General features: G+C 54.1%; 7 protein-coding genes across 7 annotated transcripts; 4 read left to right on the top strand and 3 right to left on the bottom strand.

Moving 5' to 3' along the window:
• Positions 1–119: 119 nt before the first annotated feature.
• EI97DRAFT_434440 (uncharacterized protein) lies at positions 120–1369 on the top strand. Its single transcript, XM_033798628.1, has one exon. It carries the CDS (start codon positions 274–276, stop codon positions 1246–1248), a length of 975 nt encoding a protein of 324 aa, XP_033652741.1. The 5' UTR covers positions 120–273; the 3' UTR covers positions 1249–1369.
• A 196-nt stretch (positions 1370–1565) lies between these two features.
• On the bottom strand, positions 1566–2609 carry EI97DRAFT_379662 (uncharacterized protein; the record flags this gene model as incomplete). Its single annotated transcript, XM_033795723.1, has 1 exon — positions 1566–2609. A coding segment is annotated over one exon (1044 nt), but the record flags the coding sequence as incomplete, so codon positions are not given.
• Positions 2610–4627: 2018 nt separating this feature from the next.
• Positions 4628–7000, top strand: EI97DRAFT_379683 (uncharacterized protein; the record flags this gene model as incomplete). The annotated part of the gene is made up of 3 exons (XM_033795725.1): positions 4628–5370; positions 5424–5608; positions 5658–7000. 3 exons carry the CDS (start codon positions 4628–4630, stop codon positions 6998–7000), a joined length of 2271 nt encoding a protein of 756 aa, XP_033652739.1.
• Positions 7001–8354: 1354 nt separating this feature from the next.
• Positions 8355–11825, bottom strand: EI97DRAFT_443440 (uncharacterized protein; the record flags this gene model as incomplete). The annotated part of the gene is made up of 1 exon (XM_033799827.1): positions 8355–11825. One exon carries the CDS (start codon positions 11823–11825, stop codon positions 8355–8357), a length of 3471 nt encoding a protein of 1156 aa, XP_033652738.1.
• Positions 11826–12059: 234 nt separating this feature from the next.
• On the top strand, positions 12060–12946 carry EI97DRAFT_79894 (uncharacterized protein). The gene is made up of 2 exons (XM_033803094.1): positions 12060–12703; positions 12753–12946. The coding sequence occupies exon 1, from the start codon at positions 12229–12231 to the stop codon at positions 12664–12666; it is 438 nt and encodes a 145-aa protein (XP_033652737.1). The 5' UTR covers positions 12060–12228; the 3' UTR covers positions 12667–12703; positions 12753–12946.
• On the top strand, positions 12866–14201 carry EI97DRAFT_80506 (uncharacterized protein). Its single transcript, XM_033803097.1, has 2 exons — positions 12866–13603; positions 13922–14201. Exons 1-2 carry the CDS (start codon positions 13178–13180, stop codon positions 14078–14080), a joined length of 585 nt encoding a protein of 194 aa, XP_033652736.1. The 5' UTR covers positions 12866–13177; the 3' UTR covers positions 14081–14201.
• Positions 14202–14897: 696 nt separating this feature from the next.
• Positions 14898–16122, bottom strand: EI97DRAFT_79869 (uncharacterized protein). The gene has a single exon (XM_033803093.1). The coding sequence runs from the start codon at positions 15766–15768 to the stop codon at positions 15052–15054; it is 717 nt and encodes a 238-aa protein (XP_033652735.1). The 5' UTR covers positions 15769–16122; the 3' UTR covers positions 14898–15051.
• Between the last annotated feature and the right edge of the window lie 56 nt (positions 16123–16178).

Raw genomic sequence — 16178 nt, 5'->3', positions numbered from 1 at the left:
TGTGAGGTTGGCCCTACCCCTGCTTGAATCTAACCACACCCGGTTAGCGGCCTGCGCTCCACATGATAGTGACGTAACCACAAATCAGGTCTTCATGGTCTGGCCGTCCACCATCCGTTGCCATGCGGCCATTTGCCTCCCGAATCTCAACACCACACCGTGTCCTTTCCGTTTCGCTTCTCTCATGGACGGTCGTCCACCCTAATCACCCATTACTCTCATTCTTCCATATCCTTTCCAAACCGCCATCTGCATTTCTCCGGCAAACACAAAATGCACCCCATCTCCCTCCTCTCCCTCCTCCTCTTCTCCTCCGCCCTCCCGACCCCCGCCTCGGCCCTCCGCTCCTCCAACGCCCAGAAAATAAAACTCTCCAATGTCCAAAGCCTCACCCTCCGAAAAGACAAAATGACGTCCCACCGCCGCGTCCCCGCCATCCCCCAACTCCGCTGCGTCGGCGGCTCCGCCAAAGGCCTCTACGAGGTCGACATCATGCGCTGCAAGAACGAAGGGTCCGACTATGCGAGCGAGGATATCCAGTGGGCGTGTACGGCGTCGCTGCCTGAGGAGTTTAAGCTGGGTTCTACGGATGTGATTTGCGAAGGGTATGATTCTCCCGATGATGAGTATGTGCTCAAGGGGAGTTGTGGGGTCGAGTATCGGTTGGTCTTGACGGAGAAGGGGAGGGAGAAGTATGGTGGAGGTCATAAGGGGGGCTGGTGGGGTGATGATGATGATGACCGGTATGATGGGCCGAAGACATTTGGGGAGAGGGTCGCGAATGCCGTGTTTTGGATGGTGTTTTTAGGCGTCGCGGGGTGGATTGTATATTCGGCCTTCATTGGGTGGGCGAGGGGACGAGGTGTGAACGATCCCGGAGTATATCGTCCTGGATGGGGCGGCGGAGGAGGTGGAGGCGGAGGCTGGGGCGGACCGGACGACCCTCCACCTCCGTACGATTGGCAGCCTCCTCGGAACAACCGCAAACCTGGCTATGGGTCGACCGAAAGTTGGAGGCCTGGATTCTGGTCGGGTGCACTAGGAGGAGCGGCGGCTGGATATGCGGCTGCTCGCGCTGCAAACAGGAATAATACCGGCTCGGGGTGGGGGTTTGGAAACAGTAACAGTCGCTGGGGCGGATATGATAATGGGGAGGGGAGCTCGAGGTCGAGGGCGTCGTCCAGCTCTCCGAGCCATTCGTCGACGAGGCATGAAAGTACTGGGTTTGGCTCGACGTCGCGGAGATAGAGATGCATGGTGATATTTTCCCGTGGTTCAAAGAATGATACCCTGTTTATGTGCTTTTGCAATGACGTATGCAATGTACTTTTGAATGTATTGGAACACTGTAAAAGAATATGACTAGCTGGTACGGAACCTTCGATAGTCGTAACTGTGAAAGTGACATCCTCCTACCTAAGGCATCGGATTACTTATCCACCGCTGACTAGCGCTGAAGGGGGAACCCAAACCATGACCCTCGTCACCATGAAGCTCAAAACAGCTCGACGCCAAACCCCTTAACCAACCCAGTGAAACAGTACCACGATAAATACACGCACTATTCAATTTCCGCCGCTGATGGACGTTTCCTTTGATCTCCACGGAATATCCTCCGCCGACACCTTAACGCATGTGAGATACCCGATTCCGTTTGTGTCTGGATCGATCATCAGCTCGTTCGCGCCGACCTTCTCGACAATGTGCGAAGCATAAGCTTTTAGACTCTTGAGGTCCTCTGCTAGATCGTCCCATTCGGTGAGCATGATTTTCCTGCAGGAGTCGCGGATCTCCGGGTAGTCCAGGTATGCGGAGCCGCCGGCAAGGATCTTACGGTAGCATGTTCCCCGTTTCTTCCGCTCCAGTGCGCGCAGGCCATTCGCAATAGCATCTCGGAAGAGCTGCACGATCATCCACGTCTCCCTCTGGCTTCGGTCCTCGCATGGGACCGGTTTTCTATCCTGGCCGACAATGGTGACCATCAGCAAGTCGCGGTCGACATCAACGCACATACGATCCAGCTCTGCAGCTTTCTGTGCAATCAGATGCTGAATCTCGGGTGGAAGTACGCTCTTGGGACGCCAAGGCCACCGAGGATGAGCTCCGACAAGATGAACTAAACTCTCCGTATATATGCTGTCGTCCTCCAAGGCTATAGATAGTTTTAGCCACCGTGGCGGGTTCCGCTTGATGGCAAGGAAGAGCTTTTGTCTATGTTGGCCAAGAGCATCCCTCAGGAAAGGGCGCAGAAGGTGGAGGCAGCCGAGCTCTGCAGCAATATTGGTAAGGCCTTCCGCTTCGCGTAGCGCAATTTCAATGTGCGTTTTGTCGATCGTGGGATGGACACTGTAGAATGCTCCAAGGACCTGGTAATAGAAGTCCATCGCAGAAGGGGAACCGAGGGTTCGTCTGGTAACGGATGAGGAATCTGGGACACTAGAAGAGCGCTGGAACAGCGAAGGAATACTGTTCTTCCCTTCCTCCAACTTGATTTGCACTTCAGCGGTCGCTTCCCTCCTGAGATCATGGATAATAGGACGGTCTCCGATTGCAGTTTGCCGCGAGAGCGTGGCGCGCCCTCCAAGTTCTTCAAGCGTGTATGCATACCATGCAGGTGAGAGCGCGTCTTCATCTTGCTCTTGGAAACTCTTTGCGAACCAAGGGGAATGATGGGCTAGGATGGCGCTATGTAGCTGGAACGCAGTGGCCCCGGTGGACGTGGAGCTGGATTTGCTCGAGATGACAACATTGCCACTGCGAAACAGTGGAAACGCAACAGGGCTGTTGTACGGAACCAGCTCTCGCGAAGGGGCTGAAGCTAGGGTTAGTTGTTGTTGTGGCTGAGAGGGAATCTGAACTCATTGTCAGCGACGGCCACTCAACACCGTGCGGTCCATACGCACAGCTGCATCGTTCGAAACCGATTTCGGAGACACACGAGCATCAGGCATTGCTGATTGTCTGGTCCAAGGTGATGGGCCAGCGATAGAGAGAAGATTCGCCTCTGCGTGAGCAGGCGTAGCTCCTGAATGTGCATGTCGTGATGATGGCTGGGCTTGCGGCTCGTTTCTGCTTTCATCAGGGCCTCCGCCTGTGGAGACTGGGGTCAGCGGCGTAGGTGACGCATGAGACGAGCGCTGGATGATCCGATTGACGGTCAGCTCTTCCTCTTCCAAGCCGCGTTGGGATGAAATGTCTGAGTGAGACTCTGTGCCGGTGGCAGATTGAGACGACGCGTCGTGGGTTGATGTGTCGGAGTGAGATTGAAATGAGACTTCCGACGGCGCAATTGAGGCTTGCCGCTTGCGAGCAACTGGAGAGGATTCGGAGAGGTGTCTTTTGGTCATGATGCCAGGTGAGAGAGCTGGAAGGTTCGCAGTAGGAAGCGCGCAAGCGCAAGAGAGGGAAAGAGGAGGACGGATGGATATGTTTCGGCAGTCAAGAAGAAGTAGAGCCTCTGGTTAGAAGCGGACCTGAACTTGACTAGCCAAGAATGTGGAAGTAGTAGAGGAAGCCTTCGCCACTAAAGTTGCGCCTTCAGTGCGGAAGAACGGAGGTAGAGAAAGAGGAATATGAGTGAGAAGTAGACGAAGAGGACTGTGAGAAGAGAAGTGTGGGAAGAGAAGTGTGGGGATGGTGTTAAACGACGTCACTACTGTTGTAGGATGTCCTCCTACTGGCGGTGTAGATATTCCCAGCCGCGTAGGCCGCGATGAAACCATGACCTACAAGCACTCATCCCAAATCGATATTGCCCGGAAAGTGTAAAGTGCTGAGAGTCGACTCTAGGGTTGACTGGCTTGCCGAAGGAATCGAACTCCCGGTTTGGGACGATGTTCATCCATCTTCTGCCAAAGAGGCCAGTCTTGCAGAACCAGATCTCACCACGATGGGCAATTGCGAGGCTCGATGGTAAAGTAGGTAAAGCTTGGACTGGATCGTGAATGGCAATCCGCGATGCCGATGGAGGCATGGTGACCAGCGAAGAGGGTAGTCTATGGGTCCGACGCATTGCCTTCACCGGATTTAAATGGCGAAGCCATTTAGAAGTAAGAAAAGCAAGTCACCCAAAAGCTGACTTGGTAAGACCGCACGAAGCAGCCGGAAAACGCCCTCTGCACTTGAGCACACAGGCAAAACGCCGCCTACACAAGGTAGACAGCAACGCCCTCCGCACAGCAGACAGGCAACGCCCTCCGCACTGAGGCAGATGGGCAAATTGGGGAAAGCAACAAGTTGGTGACAGGTTGTTGATCTGGTGAGGTAAGAAAGTAAGGAGTTCGGCCAAGCCGGGTTCCAGGGGTTCCCTGTCCTTGGCGCACGTGAGTAGATCGGGCTCGACATCGGCTGGAGTTTCCAAGGTTGCATGGCACCTGGCAACGGGAGACTTCCAAGGTTCAGCCGTGGGAGGGGCGGAAGGGGCGAGCAGAACAAAAAGCTGGCAAGTCCCCGCCAGCCTGCTTTGCACAGGGCTGCAAACATCATACGATCCTTTCCCTCCCCCCAGGCGCTCCTCCAACCAGCAAAGTCCTGCCCCTGAATACACAGGACTGTGTAATCTCACAGAGCCCACAGGCCCTGGTCCGGCACTCGTGGACTGCTGCCCAGGTGGACCATGACCATGACGATGACTGCCGACTCTACCACTACTACTACCACTATCAACACCACCACCCACACCAACACCAACACCACCACCACCGTCACCGATGACCGCCTGTCACTGGAATTCTTCCGCCACACGCCCATCTGCACCATCATCCTAGATGCCTCGCTCGTCATCCGTCAGGTCTCGGACAGTTTCCTCGACATCGCGGGCCTTGGCAGCCCAACCGACGCACTGGGTCTTCACTTTGACGATTTCGTTGACCGCGTCGCCGCCCTGCCCACCCTCGTCAGCGCACGCAAACCTCTGAGGAACGCTCAGGAAACGCTACGGCCTTCCGAACTGAAGCACCTCGATGTGCCCGACGGCAGCGCTTGGAACATTCGCATAGTCCCCATCCTTCGCCATGCTTCTCTGCGCTACCTCCAAATGGAGCTCACAGATGTCACAACCGAGCATCAGAGGCAGCTGGACCTCGAGGAACGCCTCTACACAAACGAAACTTTCCGTATCCTGGTCGAGACGGTCAAGGATTACGCCATCTTCATGCTCGATCCCAACGGAAACATAGCGACGTGGAATGCCGGTGCACAGCGCTTCAAAGGTTACAAGAAGGAGGAGATCATTGGGAAGCACTTCTCCAACTTCTACTCCCAAGAAGACCGCGACATTGACAAGCCAGGGAGAGAGCTGGCTGATGCACTCCGTGACGGCCGCGTCGAAGACGAGGGATGGCGCTATCGAAAAGACGGCTCCAAGTTTTGGTACCCCACCCGCCTCTCACTATTTCCATGCGGCTTGCTAACAACCATCCAAGGGCCAATGTCATCATCACTCCCGTCTACCGAGGCCAGACCCTCTTGGGCTTCTCCAAGGTCACAAGAGATCTCACCGAGCGTCGCTCTGCTGAAGTCAAGTTGATCGAGGCATATGAAGAGGCTTCCAAATTGAAATCCGAGTTCTTGGCCAACATGTCCCACGAAATCCGCACCCCAATGCATGGTGAGTGCACCGCAGTGAAGCCGTTATCGCAGTTGCTCATGCCTTACAGGAATGTTGTCTGCATTGACATTACTACTAGACACCCCGCTAAATCCCGAACAACGAGAGCTCGCTCATGTCATTGAGGAGTCGGGAGAGATATTACTGCACGTCATCAACGATATCCTTGACTACTCCAAGCTGGCCTCGGGATGCTTTTCCATCAGCACCGATATCATCAACGTGTCGGAGATCCTTCAAACCATTCACAGAGCACAAGAAAAATGCAGAAAACCTGGAATAGACCTGCAGACGTACATCGATCCCAAGCTTCCCAAAGCAGCAGAAGGTGACAGCCTGAGATACCGCCAGATTGTACAGAATCTCATGTCCAACGCCATGAAATTCACTGAAGAAGGCTATGTCCATGTCCATGCGAAACTCCACGAGGAGGACGATGAATACTACACCATTCTGACCGAGGTGGTGGACACTGGAATCGGCATACCTTCTGAAGTGTCTGGATCCTTGTTCACTCCCTTCATGCAGTTTGATAACTCTGCAACCAAGCGTTACAAGGGTACCGGACTTGGACTGTCGATATGCAAGAGCCTATCGGAACTAATGGGCGGGCACATTGGCTTCTATGATAATCCAGAAGGCCACGGCAGCGTCTTCTGGTTCACAGCGAAGATGAAGAAGGTCCAGCACGTCAAGGATATAGATGACTTACATGAGGAACTTGAGCAGCTGACACTCCGCACCTCCACATCACCTTTCGAAGACGTCAAGCACGCAGCCGTTGGCAAGAAGATTCTACTGGCGGAAGACAACCCGATCAACCAAAAAGTCATGCTTAAGATGCTGACGAGCCTGGGCTTCAGGGATATAGACGTGGCCCTAGACGGAAGAGACGCAGTTGCCCTCTCCATCAGAAACCCGCCGCCTTACCACGTCATTCTCATGGACATCAACATGCCCCTCCTCGATGGAGTCGGCGCAACCAAGGAAATCCGCAACGCAGGCGTCCAGACGCCAATCATCGCCATGACGGCCAATGCACTCAAGGGTCAAGCCGAGTTGTACCTGGCCAAGGGCATGAACGGTTACGTCCCAAAGCCTGTCGATAGGAACCTGCTCGTCAAAATTCTGCTTAGCTGGCTCAATTCAAATGCTCCTTCACCTACCCAGCTTCGAGCGACGCCGTCGCCTCCGCCTGTGCCTTTGCCTTCTGAGGCTGCGCCATCAAATTCTCCACTCCCGCTTGCGCCTTTGCCTTCTGAGGCTGCGCCACCAAATCCTCCACTCCCGCCTGCGCCCTCAGAGCCTGCGCCTTCGCAGCCTACACCTTCAGGGCCTGTGCCGTCGGAGCCTTCACCTTCTGAGCTTGCACATTCCGAGCCTGCCGGCTGACTAGCCGACCTCCGCAGTGGAATGTCACAGCTGTTGCGGTTTTTTGCGATAGAGCGCATCTTTTCCTCTGTACGACGTCTGGCGTTCCGAGTCTCTTGTCTTCGAGTCATGCAGCGACCAGCCACCTTCCTCTTCACTTTCTTCTCCAGCACTTTTGGGCGCAATAGCAGGTGAATCTGCATGGGATGCATACGCACTTAGTGGTGTTTCAAGGCGTTGGTTTTCTGTTCCAATACCCATCTTCTTGCAGCTTACCAGTCCTTATCAAGGCTGGTGAAATTTGGGTATTTGCTACATTCAGGTTTTGCTTTTCATCCCCGGTTGGTTACGATGCATCAGACGACGCGGTGATTGGGAGACTACGATCCCTGTAATGATCAAATCTAGAAGTATCTGCAGCTGCATGAAAGGTCACACAGCCCGGCCTATAACCCATCTTATCAAGCTTTCGGCGGCTTGTCCACGAAACCCTCTCGCAAACCTGAGTCCTCGGTGGATGTACAGGCATAGGCTGAGGTATCCCTATTATTCTGTACATGTTGTTAGGGAAAGTGCAGGCGAGGGGAGGAGGTTCCGCGGAGTGATGATGATGTAGACCACGTGCAGACGCGTGAGAAGAGCACGAGACGAGCACGAGGTTGTACCTGGATCTTCGGTGATCGGCGGCAGCTAAAGGCGAACGGTGGACGGATGGCCGGTATTTTGAGATCTGTACCTGCGGCTACCAGCTGCAAGTGGCCGGTCATCTCCTGTGATTTTGCCACAGTCCACAGTAATCCGATCCTTTGCCTCGCCCTACGGTTGAGTTAGGGGGAGTAGCGGAGATTCTTGTATCAAGTCCGTATCGGTCTTTCCGTAGCTTGTGGACAGCACCCCATAGTAAAAAGTGTCGGCGATATGAGGCAGTCGGTTTTTACGCCGTATCTGCTGATTTTGGGAGGCGAGAATGTGTAGCCTACCGAGTACCGGCCAACCTTTCTCCCCTGAATTCCTTATTAAGCGTGCTTGACTGGGATCGAGCGATTATGGGGACCCGAAAAAGAGAGACTACGTCAGCGGCTGCGGCGGTTTCGCGTGGGCTTGCCGTTTTGCCTGGGACGGAAATGTGGCAGGTGGATGTGGCGGTGGTGGGGCAAGGAGGCTGGATCTGGTTTTGTGACACAGCGGATGATGCCAAGGGAATTCTGGGTATCGATAAGGGCATCGTTGTCCCTCCAACCTCCGCTGCTCAACCTCCTACATCAACAGCCATGTGCATTTGCTTCCTCTGGAGATGTTATCGAAAATACCGTATATTATCTGGATTCAGCTTATATCAGCTCAGGTTTTCACGACTCTCCAAGCTTCGACACTCCTATCTGTTTTTACCTTCCCATGGCCTTTGCCTCAGCAAAGAACCGACACTTGGAGAAAATCTGGCTCGCAGACATGCGACAATCTTGTGAGCGGCGAACCATCTCTGTGACATGAAGTCGTCCCACTCGCTGCCATCCAGGTCCCCGTCATCGGAGGAGAATACCTTGCAAGGGTCGAGGAAGTTGAAACGAGAGTTTGCCTCTGTCTTTGTCGACATCAGCTCGAGAAAAACTTCTCTCATGCCCTCTACATCTTTCAAATGTTCCTCCACACTCGGATCCCGGCTCAAAGGCAGTTGACGCGAGAACTCCAATACCAAACCCGCGATGCCTGCTGCAATAGGTGTGGCGCAAGAGGTCCCAGAATCTCTCTTCCATCCTGGCTTCTCCCGATCTTGCGGGGTCAGGCATGAACGGCCTGGCGTTTCGGGGTAGGCCGACCTCACACGCTCCCCTAAGGCCATGATTCTTTCCTCCCTGCCTTGGGGTGGATTGAATGGAGACGGTCGCCCGAATCCATTGGCGGCATCCACAGCTATGACTCCATCCGCTCTTGCTGGGTAGGGCACTCTGCCAGACCTAGTCAATCCATCGTTGGAGCTTGCCGCAAAGAGAAGCAAACCATTCTCCCTGGCTCGCCGGATGACCGCACGGAGTTCCCTATCGCTGTCGCCTTCCCAGCCAAAACTCATGCTCACGATATCTATCCTCTTTTCAATGGCATCGGCTAGAGCATCCTTCACGTATCGGTGTTCGATGGGCGCCCCTTGACCTCGGGTGACGCGGTATATGTAAACGTCGGCATAAGGACAGACTTGGAGGATCAGACCTGCCACATGAGTACCATGACCATCGACATCCTCGTAAGGGTCCAATGTCTCAGCAAGTTGCTTGCCACGTCTGAGGCGCACCTTCTTCTGCCGGATCAGCTCTGGCACAAAACTCTGTGGACTTCCCGCAACTCCGGTATCTAGGACGGCTATCTTGACGTTCCTTGAACCACGGTCGTACTTGTCAAGGAACACATGGGCATTCCGCCGCAACTTGTCGAACCATGAGTCTGCTAATAAATCGGCTCTAATCTTCGTCAGATCTAGAAAAATTATTGCTGAATTGGCACATACGTACTGAGTATCTCGGGCCCAATCCAATCCGCTCGTGGATACCGCCCTTGCCCTTCGCTTTGGAGCCTTCATGTCCAGCGCCATTGCCGGAAGCATTGCCGGAAGGTTGTTGTCAGAGCAAGTTCTTCGCATACCCTGACCGTCCTCCACCTCTACAAGATCGTCCATCCATTCAGGAGGCATTAGAGTATCCCATTCACCACTATCAGCAAGTGTAGTACGAATGGTGGGGATCGTAAGGCTTGCATCTACGACCCTGTCCGACTCATTCGTGACTGGAGGAACTTGGGAGAGTCCAGAGTGCAGCTGCTTACTCTGTGATATGTCCAAGTTTTGCTCCTGGCTGTGTCCACCTGGTACTAGGCGAACACCAATGTTGCTCCCTCTTCTACTGTTGGCCGCATCAGCAGAGGCTCTGGATTCCGATACCCCGCGACGTTGCTTCAAATCTGAAGCAGACATTGACACGGGTCGGGAGGTTCCACTTGCGGATCTGGCTCTTGCAACAACGGCTTCCAGATTTTGTGATTGATCATGGAGCTTCCTCCCTCTGTCTTTATCTCTAACCCAGGTTGCACTGCGTTCCGTTCCCGTTGAAGGTATTTCCAGCGAATCGTCTCTCATTTGCTTGGAATCCTCCGTCTTCTTCCCTGTGACATCGGCGCTACGGTTCTTAGCAGGTTGCATGTTTTCGCGTAACAATGGTGTCAAAAACTGCATATGATCCTGGATACGGTCCAACGATGTCACTTCTTCGACGTCGCCCATTGGGGTCGCTTCTACCGACGAATTCGCTTTGCTTAAGGCCATTGTGGATCTTGCTTTGGGCGCATATGTCTTGCATGATGGTTTGGTTACAGCCGCGTTGACTGCACCGGCTTCCACGACGTTTCCCAACGAGGAGACCGGACCCCCTGAACTATGACACCCGGGCCGGGTAAGTTCTGACGCCGTCTTGTTGGGTTCTGGGGCTTGCTGAGCCTCGCATTTCGATTTCCTTTGATTCCGTCTCAGCTCTGGCTTGCTGTTGTGAGTCTGTCCGCCGATGGATCCTGCCTCTATTTTCCTATTACATTTTCTTTTACGCACGCAACCTGAAACTTCAGCTTGCACCCCTTCCCCACTGGTTGAACCGGTTCCACGCGAGTCGTTGTAGTCTTCAACGATGATAGTTTCAGAGATCGAATTCGTCTTCTCACCGTTTGCATCACAATCCTTTTGAGTATTTCTTGCATTTCTTGTGGTTTCCTTCCGTTTCTGCCCTTCTCCATATTTCTCTGCTCTCTCCATTGATTGCTTTTCCATTGATCTCCACCACGCTTCTCTCGGTGATTTCATTCTCGCCGATGTTGGTTTCGCCCTTTCCGTCTCCTTCATTGCACGATTCCTGCACTCCCGCTCTCTCTCCTTCTTTTCATCTAGCTTGCTTTCGCATTTCATGGCTGACGCAATTGAGTCTTGCAAGTGCTTCGTAAAAGCTTTCTCGTCATTGGAGTCCGGCAGGCGTTCTCTGATTACTTTAATATTGGTGTTGAAACAAGTCAACGCTTCTTCGTATTGCTTCAGCTCATACAGCTCGCTGCCTAACTCTGATCGTATTTTGATACGTTCAAGCCTGTCACCGTTCACATCCGTGTCGGCAAGCTGGAGACTTCTCTTACTGACAGTGACAGCTTGCTTGATGTGATCATCACAACCCAAGTCGAGCCCGGCCCTGTACAATGCGGCCGAAAGGTCTCTTCGACACTCATATATCACCTTAGGGACTCGATTACTCCAACTCCCACATTCCACGCGGTCGACGAGCTTCAGGTGCGTTCCTATCTCGCCGTGGTGATCATTGTTCAACCTGTGGAATTCCGCCTGCCATCTCATTATTTCCACTGTCAAGAGGTCCTTGGGCGGTCTACTCTTTGCGCAACGTCTAATGGTAATCTCGTTACATGAGATTGCAGCATCGAGCTGGCCACTTCGGCTCAGACTGACCGCCCAGTCCCTCCGCAGTCTCAGAGTTGTGTCGCTAGCTACTCCATACGCGTCATCAGACAGTTTGGCAGCACGTTCGTACGTGAGTGCGGCACGGCCATAACTGGAATGTGCGTCTGTGGTCCCTGGTCTCCTCGCTTTCTTTTCATATCCCTTTGCGTCTTGCCACAATCTGTCGACAGAGCCTTGGCTTTCTCGTAAACGTCGTTTCTTCGTCCTCCCGAATAGAGCGGGAATGTTCAACGAAAACTCCAATGTCGTCGAGTAGGTCTCTGCGTCCGCCCGCTGTTTGGGACCGGATTTGGACCGGTGGGTACGGTGCGGTCGATCATCTGGGAATTGGTCTGGATGGTACTGCATGGGTGGGGAAGTTGCTGAGAGGGGTGACGGGCAGCGTTTCGATCCGACATCAACGTCGTCGTATATGACTCATAAGTGGGAGGCAAAAGAGTTGTCGACTTAACTCAGAGCATCGTTTAGCAGTGAGATGAGTTATTGAGCGAGGAAGGTGGGTGGCGAAGAGTTTGTGTGCCTTCTTGCACAACTCCACCCAGACCGCTAATATTAAACAAGCGTCGCACGGCAGACGACCCCTCTTTGAATCACATCAACCGCCTCCATCAACCAACTGACAAGACTACGGTGTCGATCTTTCGTATCTTTCAAGCTTCACCTCTGTCCTTCGCGTGAAGCCGAAGGGACCCGGGCACAAAATAATCAGGGGTCTGCACTCGTTGGCCTAGATCAACCGACTGGTGGAGCTATGACATCGAATGTCTGTCCCTCCGATTATGACAATACGGCAGAGCAACATGTAGAGCGATCTCTCCCTGAGCCGATCCAAGGCCTAACACAGCCAGGACCACGGGCAATTCCAGAAACAAAGCCACCTCCCCGTTACTCAGGAAGATTGACAGAACCGGAGTTTGCGGGGCTGGTTATTACTCTACTCACCATATTCATTTTGCTCTCAGTTACCCTCTGCTGTTGCTGCTCCCCTGGCCGGTCTTCCGAAGCTTGGGGGAGAGCATCACCTGAATACATTCTCAGGTCTCGGCGAAGAGGACCATCCGACATACGAACGTATCCAGTTCCTCCTCCCCCAGTCCATGCTGTTGGTCCTCATCCAGGAGATTGGCTCAACGACGAATATGAAGAAAGTGCACCTCGCCCGCCGCCGCATCAGAGAGTTCAGGATTAGGGTTAGGGTATGCGCCTTGCAACTACCCATAGGACCGGTAAGCCACATTTTGCCATGCAAATCCCACCGCTTGCTGACTTTTACAGAATGCAGGCTGAGAGGGACTTCGGATACGGGACGCATACCGAATGGTGTATACCACAGGTATCTGCGGAAGTGAGCGTCAGCAAGGTACCGAGTTCAATGTTGAACAGTCTGAGCTACACCGATGAGAATCTCGACAAGAAGTCACTTGGACGTCCAGGTCGGCAGTGCACCCGACCGGTGGGGTGCACATGTACTCGATTCGATAGGACCAAGCACAGCACTGCCCGCTTTGTGTGTACGTGTCCTACAGTGATCACGCCTACTGCATAGTCAGCCTGGCGGAACACTAGCCCCTGAAGAGGACCTTTCACTGCACCCATTTTCAAATATCAACACTACTTGGTCTCATCAAAGCCACTTGCTACTTGCTACTTCCCATGAGCACCATCACATCGACTGTTCACCTCAGATACGAGAGATAATCATGCCCTCCGACAAAACATACCATCAACGGCCAACCTACTTCCTCGCTCCACCCCACGCCTGCCTCCCTCACAGCCCTATCTGCCTGGGCGCCATCATCCCCTCGCCTTCCCTCCCCGACGAACCGCTCTACATCCCCCCATCATTGCCCGCCTCCATCCTCCCGTCCACCTACACCCAAACCAACTGGAGCGGCACCCACATCCAGAAATCCTCAGCGCACATGGGCGTCTGGACCTCGTTCCTGCAACACATCGTCGGCATCGGAGCGGACGCCAGCTACGCCTCTGCGTCGACGCTGCACCAGCGGTGGGACGTCGATCAGATGCACACGCTGGGTTTCGTGCCGACGCGCGCGTTCCTGCATGAGTGCGTAAGCAGCGAGGAAGTCGCGGAGTACCTCTCCGCGAATGCGTTTCGGGAGAAGGTGTATGTGGTTACGGGGATTATGGTTGCGGAGGGGTGTAGGTGGGTGCGGGCGAGGGTGAGGGAGAGAGGGGTGGGTGTGCGTGTGGGTGTGGATGCGATGGGTTGGAGTGGTGTGCCTGTTGCGGGGGGGCCGGAGGGGAGGAGAGAGGGGAGGGAGGAGGTGGTGAGTGGCGGGAGGAGGGCAGAGGGGCTTGTGTTTGCGTTTCAGGTGAGGGAGGTTAGGGTTAGGAGGAAGAAGAGGGGGGTGGTGGTGGGAAGGGTGAGGTTGTGGGATAAGGGGGCGCTGTTTTCGGCGGAGGAGAGGGAGGGGGAGGAGAATGGTGAGAACGAGGAGGAGGGATGGGAAGAGGTGGAGGTGGAGAGGCTGGGGGAGGAGTTGGGAGGTGAAGGATTTGAGCTTGAGGTGAGGGAGGTTGGGGAAGGGAGTGATGTGGAAGAGGGATGTGTTTGCGTGTTGCCGGAGGTTGTAATGTGAATTGAACTGAACTGAGCTTGGAAGACGGAGGCATTGCAAGAGCTACTGTGTGGTATCAGGGGAAACTCCCCTAACAACAGTAAAGGTTAGCACATCTCCGAAGGATCCCCGGCATCGATTGACATCGACTACACAATGTACACTTTCACATGGTTAACCCATCTTGAAGCGGGGTTGACGTAGAATTGACTCAATTCTCGCGACCACATGCACCAAGTAAGAAAGTTATGACGGACTCTCTTTCAGCATCCCAACTTCCGTTGTCGAGGGATGTGAGCTAAGAAATCAGAGGGCCGGGAGTCTACGGCAACAGAAGAGTACCTTTCTACACAAAGTGTCGGACAGTACTCCGTACTGTCAAGGCAATGAAGCGTGGTATGAATCCTGAATTGCGTGGCCAAGGACAGATTCACGGCGGAAAGTAGGCTAAGCAGTACACGGTAGACACTGATAGACATGGACATGTGAAGAGTGTTGCATCATGTGGTTGGACAGATACCTTGAGGTGAATGTTCCAGGCTTGGCCTGGGGAAAATCGCCATCATGTGACCATGGCGTAGGATTAGTAATTGCCATTCCGCCGTTCTCCATGTCCGCTTCATGGCCGACCATCCGTTCCTGAATCCTCCCTTCACCCTCCTCGCTCTTCACAGCACTCCACATTCTCCTCGCAAATCCTCTTCATCCTGTTTCCTTCTGTACACCAGACCGTACTCCGTACAAGAAGCATGATTTGCATCACCAACAAATACCAGCTTGACAACAAGTCGCTTTTATCGGCATCAGGCAGACGCGACGCGACCGGTCAGCCCGCTCTCACGGCGGAAATTTGTGAGTCATGGCTGGTGGCGGAGAGGAGCTGTGGTGCGCGCCAAGAGGATCGGCCGCTTTGAAGCACCCGTTTGTGAATCCTCCCTCGCATTCCAGTTTTTCTCCTCCACATTCAACAAACAAAGACCTGTCTTCTCTTTTCATCGGAACAACCGTCTTTTGCAGCGATTACAACACTTGCAGCTTACCACAGTACATGGTGACGGCGATGCGGAAGGAGGGGAGCGGTCGCTGACGACGCAAAAAGGCAGGAGGACTGGGGCGCCGGCTCTCGCCGATCCCGATTGACGGGGCGTTCTTTTCTGACGCGTCCTCATCGCGGGCCCCAACGCGTTTTCCCTCTGCGCTGCGAGCAGGGTGAGTGCATACCTACAATAGAATACACAGTAGACAAGTTGAGGGGGGCGCCCATTGTTGAAGCCCATTGTCTGCTTCATAACCATGTCACCCTCAGCAGCTGTTTCAGTGCGGGCAGAGAGAAAAAGGGGGTTTGAAGGTGCGGCAAAGGGGGAAGGTCCGTGCCTTGTCAGCGCGGTAAGTGGCAGGAAGGAAGCTTCTAGCGGTAAAAGCGGCGTGACGCTAGGCCCTTCCGGGCTTGCAATTTTCGGCCGCCACAAGCGCACAGGCCACTGTGGCTGAGAGAGCCCGGCAATATAAAAAGGGCGCTCCCCCCCAGCCCAGCGGCTCTCTCTTGTTTGGCCTTCCGCGCACGCACGTCCATACCCCAACTCATCAACCCCCGCCGCAACCGCCTTGGAACCGCCATCCACCCAGTTCCTCGACCTTGCGCGCATCTGAATCTGTCGGGATTTTGATATTTCCTGCAAAAGAGAGATAGATCCCGTGCCGTCGCACATCCACACACTCTCTCTAAGAGGCCCACTAGCCTCCTTCGGTCCAAGGTCGAAGCGACAGCAGAAGAAGGCTCCTCTACCGACGACGGCCACCTACACCAAAGGCTAGCTGGCTCTTCGCTTTTGGTGTCCTGCCAACTCCTCTCTCACCTGGTACATCCGTCGATCGTCGTAGCCGACCTCGCTGTCACCTTCGACTCATCTTCTTCCAGTCACGTGCGAGCTCATCCGCCGTCACGTGCATTCCACTTTTTGACGATCACTCTGTGAGGGAGACATTCACTTGTTTATCTCCCACGACTGGTACGAGGCAATCCTCTCCCGACGAAGCTCCCGGTCGACCGATCTCGCTGTCATCGCGATCTCGTCTACCAGGACATCGCCGCGCTCTTGAGAACCTCGTTGACCTCCGG

This window comes from Westerdykella ornata (genome assembly GCF_010094085.1).
Source record: "Westerdykella ornata strain CBS 379.55 unplaced genomic scaffold EI97scaffold_15, whole genome shotgun sequence".
NCBI lineage: Eukaryota > Fungi > Ascomycota > Dothideomycetes > Pleosporales > Sporormiaceae > Westerdykella > Westerdykella ornata.
This window is presented reverse-complemented; position numbering and strand designations above follow the sequence as displayed.

Coding starts and splice junctions, on each gene's coding strand:
- EI97DRAFT_79894 (XM_033803094.1), top strand. CDS start 12,229: ATGACATCGAATGTCTGTCCCTCCGATTATGACAATACGGCAGAGCAA.
- EI97DRAFT_80506 (XM_033803097.1), top strand. CDS start 13,178: ATGCCCTCCGACAAAACATACCATCAACGGCCAACCTACTTCCTCGCT. Junction 13,604..13,921: donor CGAATGCGTTTCGGGAGAAG/GTGTATGTGGTT, acceptor GAGGGGGAGGAG/AATGGTGAGAACGAGGAGGA.
- EI97DRAFT_434440 (XM_033798628.1), top strand. CDS start 274: ATGCACCCCATCTCCCTCCTCTCCCTCCTCCTCTTCTCCTCCGCCCTC.
- EI97DRAFT_79869 (XM_033803093.1), bottom strand. CDS start 15,768: ATGTGCGACGGCACGGGATCTATCTCTCTTTTGCAGGAAATATCAAAA.